At 39.8% G+C, this 14,015-nt stretch overlaps 1 protein-coding gene across 1 annotated transcript in view; it reads left to right on the plus strand.

The window, feature by feature from the left end:
• The first annotated feature begins 1,218 nt into the window (after positions 1–1,218).
• The window catches only part of camk1db (calcium/calmodulin-dependent protein kinase 1Db), a 33,387-nt gene continuing 20,590 nt past the window's right edge, over positions 1,219–14,015 (plus strand). The window contains exon 1 of the mRNA XM_042496170.2: positions 1,219–1,850. Within this exon, the coding sequence (XP_042352104.1) occupies positions 1,756–1,850 (95 nt within the window). The 5' untranslated portion in view covers positions 1,219–1,755. The remainder of the gene's footprint in view (positions 1,851–14,015) is intronic.

Below are 14,015 nucleotides of genomic sequence, written 5' to 3' on the forward strand. Positions count from 1 at the left end.
GAGAAGCTTAAAATTGACTTGTAAAAAAAACCAAAACCAAACAAACAAACCAAAGAAAGGTGTAACAATGTTTAAGTTTTTCTTATTTTGACTATTCATAAAGACTAGTAGAATCAGGGACAAACTGGAAATAGTAAACTGTCCATTCACAGCTTGTATACAAAGTGTACATCATTTTAAATATATTGTTAAATTAGTGCAAGTTATGTTGCATTGTCTCCACTGATTTAGCTTTACACTCCTACAACATTATCTGATTCATGAGAGTTTTTAAAAAGTTCTCAATTTCTTTTAATTAAAAAATTGATGCAGCAGGACCAGAGATAGAGAGAGAGATATGTTTTTTTCCACACACTCTCCTTCCATGTTGCACAGACTGTGCGCCTATCTTCTTTCACTATTTCCCTTGTTGCTTTCATGTAGCTATTGTTTGTGATCTCACACATAAGTGTTTTATGTGAAACCAGGACTCCCTGGAAGAGGAGATCTTGTTTCCCTACAAGTACATTATCTGACACTTATGTATATTTTCAGTTTGCATAAAAAAACTGAGTGAGAATGCCATAGTGTCAAAATATTACAAAAAAAGTTTTGACACTTGGGGAAAAGATGGAAAAGTTGTGTAAAGATCATAAGTAAATGCAACTACTAAGTGCAATGGTAAAAGATTCAGCAAAAGGGTGATGATGCATAGTCATGACATCAGTGAAAGCTCTCATCTCTCTTGCTGTCTCTGGATTTGTTTAAACACATATACACAAAGCTGAGCTGTAATATTAGTTTAAGAAAACTATTGTCATTTTGGGTGTGCTCTCCTTTATTGTTGTCCCTCATTTGAGGTGACTTGCTCTGTTGTTTTTTTTGTTTTTTTTTACATTATCCCATTGACTGAGGAATAATAATAATAATAATAATAATAGTAATAATAATTATTATTATGAACTTGGAGGAAAGTTTAAGGTGGCCAAGGGTCACCTGCTGTGCATGGGGCCCTTATTATTATACTCCTAGCTGCACCCCTGCCTTTTTATTTCAACTCATATTTAAATGAATCCATCTCTTTGCGTAACAACCAGACACAAACACGAGACTTCATTCACCTGTGTTTTTTTTTTTTGTTGGTTTTTTTTTTTGGCAGAAACTCTATTGAGTCCGGCGGAGTTTCCACCGGGCCGGTGATTTGGTGCAATGCGAACACTTAAATCGCTCCGTGTTGCACGCTGTCAGATAGATAGGCGGGAGCAGCAGCCTCCCACTCCTCTCATTGCTATAACAACCACAGGGCGGTCGGTGCGACTCGATGGCACACAGCGGCTCGGATGCGACTGCCAAGTGTCATCCTCCCGCAAGCAGCCCGACCTCAGCTCATCTCATCGCCGCTTTGACTGACTGAATCCCGCCCGTGGGAGGAGGAGAAGGGGGAGGAGGAGGGCAGCCTGTGTTTCCCCGTCACAGTGATCTGAACAGTGGGGAAGCTCAGACTCGGGATCCGCTACGTCAAACAGATTAGTCAAATAACCTCTCGGGGTAGGACATACCTCCCCTCCTTGGGCTTTCCTGCCTGGCTGCATGCACGGGCTGAGGAAGCTAGACAAATAGCCGGGGAGACGAAATACAGAAGTGCACTACTTTTTCTTTTTGTGTGTGTGTGTGTGTGTGTGTGTGTGTGTGTGTGAGTGTCTGGGTGAGACGGCTGTGGTGATCCTCCAGCAGCGTGTCTTCTTCTTCTTCTCCTCTCCCCACCCCTGGTGCGAAATGGCGAAAGAAAACGGCGAGTCCAGCGATGGATCTTGGAAAAAGCATGTCGATGATATCAAGAAGATCTTTGACTTCAAGGAAGTCCTCGGGACGTAAGTAACAAAGATAACGCAGCCCTGCACAAACTTTGTGTCCAGCTGTTGCAAATTAGCGTCAGACAACAATCACACATTGTTGCGATTGAACGGAAATGAGAAGCAGACTGACAGCTGTTGAATATTCGCCGAACAGAGAGAGGAAAGGGCCTTTTGAACATACACCGAAAAGAGGCATGTTTTTAAATGTTAATTGTGCAGGGAGTGGAAATAATGCTGCATGAGAGACACAATAATAATGTGTGAAGTCATACACGCGTGATGCCCTCTTGTTATGTCACAGTTCATTCAAAAAAAAAAAAAGCTGCAGCGTGTTTTTTATTCTCCCCACAGATCAGGTCCACAGAGCAGGCAGCCATTTATTTTTTTTGTACAACGTGATACAACTCTGACAAAGACAGCAGGGCCTATTTGCACACACAAGTGATGAAACCAGCTCTTAAATTAATTGGACCATCTGTGGTGACTTTATGTTCTTGTGCTCAATCTCTCTTCTTCAAACACAGGGGCAGGCTTCAGCTGAGGAACATTATGTCTGGGTTTACTGACTTGTTTGTACAGTGAAACACTCTGATGATGAGACTCGTTTAGGGACCACTTTGGGTTGAAGTCACTCTCTAGCCCTTGGATCACAGCGCAGACAAATTCCAGAGTTTATTTTGGTCTGCTGTTAGTGCTGCTTGACTTCATGTTGAATAAGTTATGCTGCAGACAGAGTAAGTGTTCCCCTGAATGGATGACCCCCAAACTGCTAAAGGTCTCCGGCAGTCAATCTTGTGCCATCACACTGTATATTTCTCTCTTATTTCCTGCTGGTCTTTGTCCCCTGAAGACATGTCCTTCCTCCCTTGAGTGAGAGGGATTTAATGAGGTGGTGTTTGTATTGTTGGAGAAGGCCAGGGAGGAAGGGGTCTCCCTGGGGAAATATGTTTTTTTATTTTTTTTATCCGTACCCAGAAACTGATGTTAAGCTGAGCAAAAAAAAAGGCCTCTTGTCACTGTGTTTATAGCTTAACTAGAACACTCGGTCATTCACAGATGATAAAACACAAGGGCGTAGGTTTCATTTCAACGTTGAGAGGGGGACACTTATGAAACAGGGATTTTTGGAGTCCCCTAAAAGAAAATTTAGAGCATTGAACACTTAAAGAAGTATTTCACTGCTGGAAATATGGTCTCTTCACAAAACTAGGCTGTCTGTGCTGAAGAAAGATGCGAATACTTCTCAAACTGGTGCAACATGACCAGAGACAAAAGAGGACTAGAGCTTTGGCATTCACTTTAGTGCAGAAGGTAGAAAACCTGCAACTACCAGAATGCAATGTGCCGCAACGGGCCAATAATTGTTCTCGCTGGTGGGTGTGGCAACTTGAGCTTGTAAGTTTTTACACAGGAAATAATATGACTGCCGGGGAGTGACACATGTTATTGAATTACAGTTAAACAGTGCACTAAGACTTGTTTCTGAAAACATTTTGGGTGATAAACGGGCGAAAGAATCTTGGTTCATATTAGATCATTGCCGCCTAGTTTTACCATTTGATCTCAGCTTCTTCAGCCTCTGTTTTAACTGTACCAAAAACAGTATGGTGCCCATTTCCTGTTTACAAATTCATATTACAGCCAAACAGTGCACTTAAATCAAGGAGGCTGAAAAGAGGAGAAGTCATGGCATTAAATTGTGTCATATCATTGGAGTTCAACACGCGTAGTAAAATCTGGTCTCCGCTTTCTGAAAGGCTGACGCATGATCATAGAACATGGAGGATGATTGATTTGGGTCACTGAGGCGTCTGCAGTTGACCTTAGTTCAAAACATTTTCAGAAAGATTTGAGTGAAAATTACAATTCTGCAATTATATAAAAAAAGAGCCTTAATAAAATACCATGAACAATAATTTCTGTGTGAAAGCATTTGGCCGCCATCCATTTGAGTGTACGCTATAAGTTCTGTCAGGCCCAGTGCACCCAAGGAAGCTAAAAATAGTGTACCCGAAGACACCCGAAGCAACTGTGCGGACACCTTCCCTTTATTTGTAGCATTGCTTTCTGTAACCCTCCAACATTGCAACTCCAGTTACATTAGGCATGTGTCATACCCCATTGCTCCATGGGGTCAAAGAGCGTGTCTCAGCCTCATTTCAAAATATGTTTCTGAAGACATTTTAGGTGAAAAATAGACAACCCAGTGACAGAATCTTGATTTACATTTGATCAGCAGTGCTCAGTGTTACCGTTTGATCTCAGTTTGAGAGAAAGAGGGGGGTAGGTGTCTCTCTCATTCCACTTTAATACTCTTTGTGTCCATCATGGCATGCTTACAAAAATGCGTAAGTAGTTCGACAAACAGCCCAAGAGCATGCAAAAATCCACTGGGTGACTCATTTCAGGGAGATCTGGCTGCTGGTAAGACGGACACATTTTGTCGAAATATAGTTATGCCAGTAACGTCAGCTAGCTCAGTGGTTCTCAGTGAGCGAACAGTAGACGCACGCTTCCTTCTGCACAGTGATATGCTTGGTGGGTGCAGTTCAGTGGACACACTGTCCACATTGTTATGATACAAAGTCTGTTAAAAATCAGCAAAGTATCACTCTATTTCTCTGCTTTCTGGGAAATTTTTATGTACCAATTTATGGTGTAAATATCTTACATTTTGACAAAATAAAAGTCCTCTGCTACCTTTAATGTGGTATTGGGGGGACAGTTGAGGGAGACATATCACCTGCGTCCCCTCTTTGACATCTATACCTTTGATAGAACGGACTCTGTGGTTTGCTGTTGTAATACACGCAGCCTCATCTTGTGAAATAATCTGTTTTCTTCATCATCTTCTCATTTCGCGCTGCCTGGCATGACCGCAGACCTGTTTTTTCCTGAGGAGCAGCATCAGAAAATTCTCATACAGATCGGTGATTCATAAAGCGCACTCTGCACTTCATCTGTTGTACTAAACAGTCAGACGTTCCTACCTGGAGGCTGTTCTGATTTCCCCAAGGCTTTCATCTATGTGTGAAGCGCCTCTGAATAACACGAGTGAATCATCGTGATTTACTGTCCACACAATGGCCAGGTTGGAGGAACACACATCCCTCGCCCACAAAGTGTTCGGCCCTTATGTTGCATATTGCACAGCCTGTACTCGTCCTGGTCGACTTCAGGAACGTCCCATTTACTGCTTCCTGTGTGTCCTAATCAGGGAAAGCCTTGTTGCTTCACAGCAGGGTTCACAATAGGCCACCTGGGGCGGACAGGCCCTGCGGCTTTGTCTGAGGATTAAAAATTGACGAGGAAAGAATGTTGGTCAGAGGAAGAGACACAGATTATCCTCCTCCTCCTCCTCCTGCTGCGCCACCTTTCACCTGTTGCCTCCTCATCAGGTTTCCCCATCAGCGTCCAAGAGGGATCATCCCTCTGCAGCGTCCTCATTCATTAGTCTCGAAACACCAGGAGTGGAAGTACCTTTACTTAAATTTAAGTAAAAATTTGAGGTACTTTACTGAAGTATTTCTATTTTATGACATTCTTCTAGTCATTCTACTGCGCTACATTTCAGAGAGGAAAATGTTGTTCTGCACTACATTTGTCTGACAGCTATTTGCAGAGCGAGATTTGAAGCAGTCATTTATGAAATATAATGCATTGTTATATGTACCCAATATTCCGAGGGAGTTTAAATTAGCCTCACCTGTACCCCTTGCAAGAATACAATTAGTCACAATAATGGAATATTAAACAATACAAAACTGACATCGGCCTCTTAGCTGCCACTTTACCACACAGAAGGAAGCGTGCGTCATCTCATGGACGAGAGGTTTGTGTTTGTAACAGTCTGAGATGTAAACATTAATGGTTTCTAGGGATGCAGGATATTGGCTTTTTTGCAATTATCTGATGGATAACAAGTCATTTGGCCGGTAATCAATACTGACATCATTATATACACTTTTTTTCCTCAACTAATTGTAGTGATCATAAAGTTTCTTTTGTAGTGGAATTAACATCTTGTTATGCTCTTATCATGACGTCCTACCGGCAGATGGAGACATGAAACACAATGCTTTTCAGTGTATGTAATATTCATTTAATGTGCAAAATAAGAAAAATACTTCGACTTAGTGTTGAAGTTTTGTACATGTTCACTTTATCACAAAATATATATCGGTCAATAATATTGGTAGATATCAGCTTGTTGGCTGATTCCAATATTTAATTTTAAAGCTAATATCGACCGATACCGATAACATGCCAATATTATCTTGCATCTCTACTGGCTTCCTCCTCGGCTGAGCTGAAACATTATCCAGCTCAGCGGAGCTAGGTGAGCTAGCAGTAGATGCACGCTCTCAGGCTTTCGCGCTGATAGAATTTCCCCTGCGGCAATTAAGTGTGACTCAGCCATTTTTTGTTGTTTTTGCAAATTACTTCACTTATCCTGATTTTAATGCTTTATATATAAGCTTTATTGCTAGGGTATTATTAGGTATATAATGCTGTTTTTAAGTGACAAAAATAACTATTTTAAACCAAATGAATTACTTGTTTGCTGGTAAATGCAGAACACAAAATGACAATGAGGCTCAGTGTTTTTTCAGTTGAGCGTTTTGGTTGCGTCTGGTTGCTATGATACGGAATATTCGTGGAAGTGAAAATGTCGGCTCTGGGTAGAGTACTTATTCTGGATGACAGGAAGGCTGACACACACTTTTTGTGGTGTATGACCTCCTTCTCTATGATTGATCTGCTGTGTAAAAAGTGACAATGATGAGCGGCTGCAGCTTTTAAGAGTTTTTTTCAAATCTCTGCTATCAGAAAAAAACCTGCTTAGTGCCTTGTCATGCTACTGGCATTTGTAGCAGCATGTGAATCTGTGGCGCTCCCATGAATTAAAATAAAAAGGTGAACATAGCGGCTGTGGCAGTTGCTTGCTGTCTCCTGCAGTTAGCTGGTCAATAGCACAGTATTGCGGTACTGCAATTATCAGAACAGCCTGTGCTTCCATCTGCACGATGATAAGGTTAGTGGTTGCATTTCGGTTGGAGGAAAATTGTTTCAACATGAAACTGCACACAGCAAGGTCTGTGGATTATCTTGAGTAACCGGGTCATAGTTTCTCTAAAGGGACACTGCTGCTGAGTTCAAATGTATTTTTTGGTACTTTGAGCACCACAAGCTGAGCACCAACTAGTTCCATTGTATTGGAGTAAAAGCAGACGTTTCTATGGCTGATATCTCCAACACTCCAACTCACACCAAAATAATCTAGACTGATAAATAGTACTATAGGTAAGAGGAAAATATGTATTTTTGATTTGAGGATGAACTGTCTCTTTATGTACATTTTTACCAACATATCCTACATTTCAATTTACTTTAAGCACTTTTTGCTGTTATTTAGGCATAGATTTTAAATGCAGGACTTTTACATGTAACAGGGTATTTTTAAATTGTGCTACTGCTACTTTTGCTCAGGTTATGGATACATTTTCCACCGCTGCTGCACAGAGATTTGATTTCAGCAGCAGCTGTGGGCCGGACCCTCTTTGTGTGTGAGCGTTATGACTGATAAGATAGTGATAGGAGTTTTTGGAAGCAGGAAGCCTGCGGCGGTGTCCGTAAAGCATTTGCCAGCACTTTTTCCCTGGGTTTTCTTGCAGTAGCTGTTGTGAGCTAATGAGATCTTCGCTACTGAAGCTGGTCTTCCTACCTCAGCGCCACTTTGCCTTGTGGCTAATTTCAGAGCCTTAAGCTGCTCTGTGGGAGCAAATTAAGTAGCCTGACCACAAGCACCTTCTGAGATCCCAGTGGGCAGGTGTTGGAAATGTGCAGGGGAAGACTGGTTGCTACTCACAGTGAGGGTGTTGTTTTACCAACATACTAGAGCTAACTGATTACTCAGGACGCACCAATTAAGTAAAAGCTAATACTGCACTGCTCCGATTCCAGTTTTTAATAAATTTAAAATGTATGTTCTTCACTATTTGTGGCACTCATTACCATCATTTTATGCCAGGTAAGATAAGGGCTGTTCCACTTAAATCTGCATTGGCAGAAACAAAGAAACTCCTTTTAATGTGGATGAGTCACATCATGGCCAATACTGTGCTTCAAAGCTGTTGAAGATATAATCAATATATATATAAAATCAGTATTGTCATAATTAATGTGTATTTTGGCCAGAAAATAACTAAAAGAAATTCAGACAAAAAATGCCAAAAAAGTTTGCTGCAATTTAGAAACAATGTCCTGATTATATAGTTCAAATCTAGTTCTATCAGGACATTTGTTGTTTATTGTTTTGATGTCCCCTTAAATGTCTGACCTTGTCACCACTGTCTGGTATCTGTGCAAAATTTGTTACTAGAGAGGCATTTTCATATCTCCATAATGAAGGGGTCGATATCTGTGCACTTCTGCTGAATCTCTGTTCTCTCTAATGCTAGCCATCTCGAAGCGTACCGAGGAAACAAAGGAAAGATTTACATGTGTGAGCCTCTGTCAGACTATAGACTGTACAAATAAATGAAAATGTAAGCTACAGTGACATCACCATTTTGGTGAAATCCCATTTTGAAGCCTTGAGTTTAGCATATTGGCCATCGCCATCTCATTTTTTTTGGAGCCAGTAATAACCATATTTGGTCCAGAGACTGGAGCTCTTATATGCGTACCTTTGAGCCTTTAAAAAATGTAAATGGGTGAGTTGTAAAAAATTCACCCCCACACGATTGTTGTGAATGTTGAAATTAGCTACAGAGACCAAAGCTGTTTTTTTGTTGTTGTTTTTTTTGTACCAATCTGTAAACATGGTTATTTCTGCTGTAAAGTTGGTCATTTTGAGGTATGTGGGGAATTACTTAACTTTGGAGCCAGCCTTAAGTGGCCATTTGGTGAACTTTAGTTTTTGACACTTTCGCATTGACTTCATTTTTCATTTTTCAGCCCTTGAAGTTGCTGCTGGTGTCAGACACAGACTTAGGTAAGGGGTCTGCTGTGCACCAAAGCCAGTGACCATCAGATGCATCGATAGCAAATGTAGTTAGCTTTTAGCCTACTTAGGCTATTTTGTTTGTTAGCTTTTAGGCAGTGGCTGAAACAGCATTAGTGGTTGTGAAACGTACAATGATATCTGCTATGATGGGATTTTTGGTAAATAGTGGAAGGAAGCTAAAGGGTCTGGTTTACATTCAAAAACTGCCCACTCTACCATGTTTGCTGTCAAACTTTTTTTTGTGCTAATGCTAACTCTGTTGTCTGTACAAACAAATAGGCTCTGTGCTGGATTTTTCACGTCTGTTACAGTCTTTCTTTGTTGAAATTACTGAAAAGTACAAGAAAATCACCTGAAAATTAGCAAAACACTAAACAAAAAATACAAAAAAACAAAGAAACATAAAAAGGAAAGTTAAGAAAAAGGAAACCAAAGATAATAAGATAGAAATTTTAAATATATAATAATGACAATTAAAGATATATACTTCTCTGGACATTTTTCTCTAGCTTTCTAAAAATAATTTTCTTAATATACTAATTTATTACAGTTTGCAAGACATTTCTTTCCAAGTTGCTCTTTGCCTTTTTCACATGTTTTTGAAAGACCTCTTTGGCTGGGGTTCAAAGGTTTAATGAATGCACATATTTCATTGATATAAATGTCATTGCTAGCGCAGTCCAAAGATGATCTTTTCCAGTTGCATCCCCTCTCAGTTCTTTTTCATGTTTTTTCCAGAATCCCACATCTTTGAGATTGGTGTTGTCCTCTGTGATCAGAGCTGAGCTGAATCATTCAAGTCACTTATTTGCCCCCATAAAGCCACCAGTTTGTGATTCTTTCTGCCATCAAAGAGGAAAAGGACCCTTTTCTTATGTTGATATTGATAAATAAAAAGGCCTCTATGTTAGATATTAAACCTTGACAAAGCCGTCTGCGATGCGTTAAAATGACTGCCTCCCTGCATTGATCATTTTCTGAAACACAGCTCATGTAGAGACTCGTTGGGTCCCTGATGCAGTGAAAATGGCAGCTAGGCAACAAGGATGATGGAAGTCCTTGGTTGCTCCCCCTGAAGACGACACTATGTACCACCACCACTGTCCTCCAGCTACATTTACTGTGGGTGGAGATACTTTGTCATTGACCATAACGACGGAGAGTCAAATATGTGCAGTATGTTCTCTGCTACTGAGTTTCCATCTGTATTCTTGTCCGTCTCACCACACTGAATGTCGAATAAGCCACAGTGTACTATCCTCTGCACTCAGGGAGCTGAAGTGCACCAGACTGCCCTGTATCAAAGCACAGGACGTGATAATCACCCTCATTAAAATAATTCAGCTTCTTTCCAACAGGCTGATCTGCGGCTTCAGACAGGTTTCCCTCCAGCTGTAGATATTCCTGCTTTTCAGTGGATTGTGAGCGACATTAGCTGTTATCGCTCTGTGAACTGACCATGTCTCTCTGTTTGATCAACATTCCTGGAAAGTAGCCACGGGTCCAGGCATGAGTTGGTGGGTAATGGTTTCCAGCTTTGTCATTTGGACTGTGAGAGTTTCTGGATTTCATTCTAGTCGTATTATTGAAAACAAGAGAACAAAACAAGAGTTGGCTAGTCTGGCAGTGAGGAGCAGAGATGAAAACCACAACTGAATGGATGTTATTACTCATGTGCAGTGGTAGAAACTCAAGTAGGGTTTCATGATAATATTGATCGGTGTTGGCTGATATAAAATGAAATATAAGAATCAGCCAACATGTTGATTTCTGCCAATATCACAAACTTTTTACTTTTTTGACAGAGTGAACATATACAAAACATCAACCCTTAGTTTAAGTTGTTTTTTTTTTTAAATTAATGAATGTTACATAAACTGAAAAGCATTGTCTCTATCTGCTGTTGGGCTGTCTTGATAAGAGTATACATAATATATTAATTCTGCAACAAAGGAGACTCTTAAAAAATGTGGTTGCTAACAAGTGGCTAACATAATTACAGCCTTGTTGTGATGGTGACGATAAGTCATGCAACCACGATTTAGTTTTTTTACAGCCCAACTTGAGCTTTTTACTTCTAGTGTTTGCGTATACGCTTCAAGAATCCTTAAAGTAGTGTTCATCTGTGGAGAATATCTTGCTGAACAAAATGTATAAGTGTCATAAACTTTTGTTCGACACAGAGCTTAATTTCTGCAAAAATCCTAAATCCAATGGAAAAATCCCATTGGCTTTCTGACAGGGGAACCAGCATGGCACTAACTTCTGTGTGCCTTCAAGAAAACATCATCCCTGAGACACTCTAATCGGCTAAAATGTATTACTATCCAGTAGTTTTAAACTCTTAAACTCCAAATTTTGATTGTGACCTCAAAAGTCCAGAATTGGTTACCATAATGTAGCATTTTTAGTATACATTGTTGTATCAGTATCAGGATCCACCACTTACTCCACATGATAATTATTTTCTGCAAACAAAACTGCTCCTGGTATGTGCTGGTATGTTCCAGCTAATGATGAGAATGATGATTCATATTGCAGAAACATTAAAAACAGTGTCATCACATAGTTCATCCGGCTGACACTATACAGTTTACAAAACTCTGAGTAGACAGAGTTGCATATCACAGCTGAGCAGATGGTGTGAAGTCTGTTAAAAAATAAGAAGTATTTTGTGTAACTGTCGAAACTATTTGCTACCAGCAAAACTTTTATTTCCAAAATTGAGACATGTTAGATGCAATGTATACAATTAAAAAAACATCCTGTTTCTGCATTCTCTCCCTATATTATAATTCCCCGAAACACTTTTTTTTTAAAGCATAGTTTATACCCTCTGTCATGTTTGTGGTCAAAGCTGTCTTGCACAGTTTAAAGCTGACTTTGAATGCAGCAGGTCACACCGGTGATCGCTCCACCTGGATTATCAAGGCTGACTTTTCCATCCCATATGTTGCATAACGGGCCACTGTAATTCATCTTACACAAGAAGGTTCAGTGTGATTACTCAGCAGCACTGCAGCACAGTGAATGTCAATAAGCCGGCCTCAGTCGTCGGGACCCCCACCACCACTTCCATCAAAAAACCTCTCCCATCAACAGTGACCCTTCATTTTCATAATACCAGACGGACTAGTGGAGGTCGCGACTTTAAAAAGTTTTCTAGATGATTGTTTGATACACGGCTTCACTTTGCATCTGCATCAGCCGCAAGTTTCACACAGAGTGCAGCCCACATTCATTTTTCACATTAGTCAGCCGCTTTGGCTTGGCTGTCCTGCACATACGGTGGTGGTGTTGTGTGAATGCAAGCTCACACACACACTCACACACACACACACATTACATCATCCAAAAGCTGTGAAGAGGCTGTGTGGCTCTGGGAAGAACTTAAAAATTCAAATATTATTATTCAACCAAGTGAGTCAGAGTGTTGAGTTGATTGTGCAGTCTGTGTGACTCTGGGTCAGAAACATTTTGCAGCCATACTCGTATATATCTTGTGTAATAGATTGAGATTAGTTTTAGTATAGGGTCTGGCTAAGACTGAGCTCTCTTTCATTATTAAATGCTCATCACCACATCACCTCTGGGATTATTCTAGAGACAAGGTTGTTGAGTTATGTAACTCTGCAACTAACCATTATTTTATTATTCATCAAGCTGCTGATCATTTTCTGAATTGTTTGTTTAGTTTAGGTCTGTCTGATATGAGGAATATATGCGAAGCATGATAAAGTTGTTGAATGTTGCCTTGACTATATCACTTGTGATAAATAACCAGATATTAAAGGGGAATTCTATTATTTTCCGATGTCAGCCTTATTTTCCCATGTTTTTGTTTCTAAATGACTTGTGGAAACATCTATTTTTTTAATTGTTCTTTTATCCACTCAGGGCAGGTGTGCCCTGACAATTTACGTCCATTAAAAGTTCTTGTTTTTGTTTTCTCCAACTCTCACTTGCATTACCACCATTTCACAAGTCACCTCTTGTGAGATTTCAGAATGACACTTCTCCTTAGTGAAACTTGGATCTGAAATAAATAATTGGAAATAATCTAAAGGTACAGGAAATGTCTCTCTAGGATCCTTTCTGTAATGTTTTCAGACACTTCTAATAACTGTCAGTGGCAAAAACAAGCACTTTTAATGGATGCAAATTAACGGAGCGCACCTGCCCTGTGAGTGGTTACATTCTCTCAATACTGGGCCAGTTTTAAAAAAAGGTATTTCCCACAAGCCACATAGACATAAAAATATGTGAAAATAGGGTCCAGGTTGAATAATGCCAAAGTGTCCCCCCAAAGTATGCCCAGTACTGCCTCTCTGCTTCCCTCAGTTCACTGCGAAAATATAAACGAAAAAAATGAACACTAAACTGAAGACCCAAGGCCCCATTAAAAAAAGAGTGATAGTAACACTTTAAAGTGCAGTTATCAACTGATGCTCTCTTTCAACTAACTCAAAAGAAAAAAAATCCTCCCTGAGTGCAATATAGCAGTCTTTTGTGAAGTGTTTATAAAGCAAGTTGACATTGCAATGATTATATCGTGAAATTCTAGGTTAGTTCATGAAAAATGAAAAAGTAATTAAAAACAGCCAAAAGTGTCATCAGCATATTTCTTTATTTGACTGTATAACAGTCTAAAAACTCAAGATTTTATTTACCATCATATATGATGAAGAAAAACACCAACTTCTTACATCTGAAAAGCTGGATATAGGTGTAGATTTTTGTGTCCCTCAACACTGAGAATGTGAATTTGTCCCATCCACAAACACAAGAGCGCAGAAAGAAAGTAGAGCTTTTATTTTGAGGGATCAAAGACATTTCCAGCATAAACTTATGCAGAAAATACACAAACTGATGCATAAACATTCACCAGAATGCAGCAAAATGAAGAAAAATGTTTTTGCAGAGGACTCCCAAACTCCCCACTCAGTATGTGTCTCCACAAATGTTAAAGCGAAACCTACGCTCTTAAAGCTGGAACCTTTGTTGTTTGTTTGTTTTGTTGTTGTTGTATGTTTAGCATTTCTCTTGAAAAACAACTCTCTCAGTTAATTATCGAAATAATTACCTTTTGATTGCCTGAATGTTTCATCTCTAGAGAATTATGTGTGATTGTGGTGGATGTGTCACTGTATCTCTGTGTATACCTATGTGCA

This window comes from Plectropomus leopardus, chromosome 7 (genome assembly GCF_026936395.1).
Source record: "Plectropomus leopardus strain MGB_pleo_1.0 chromosome 7, ASM2693639v1, whole genome shotgun sequence".
NCBI lineage: Eukaryota > Metazoa > Chordata > Actinopteri > Perciformes > Serranidae > Plectropomus > Plectropomus leopardus.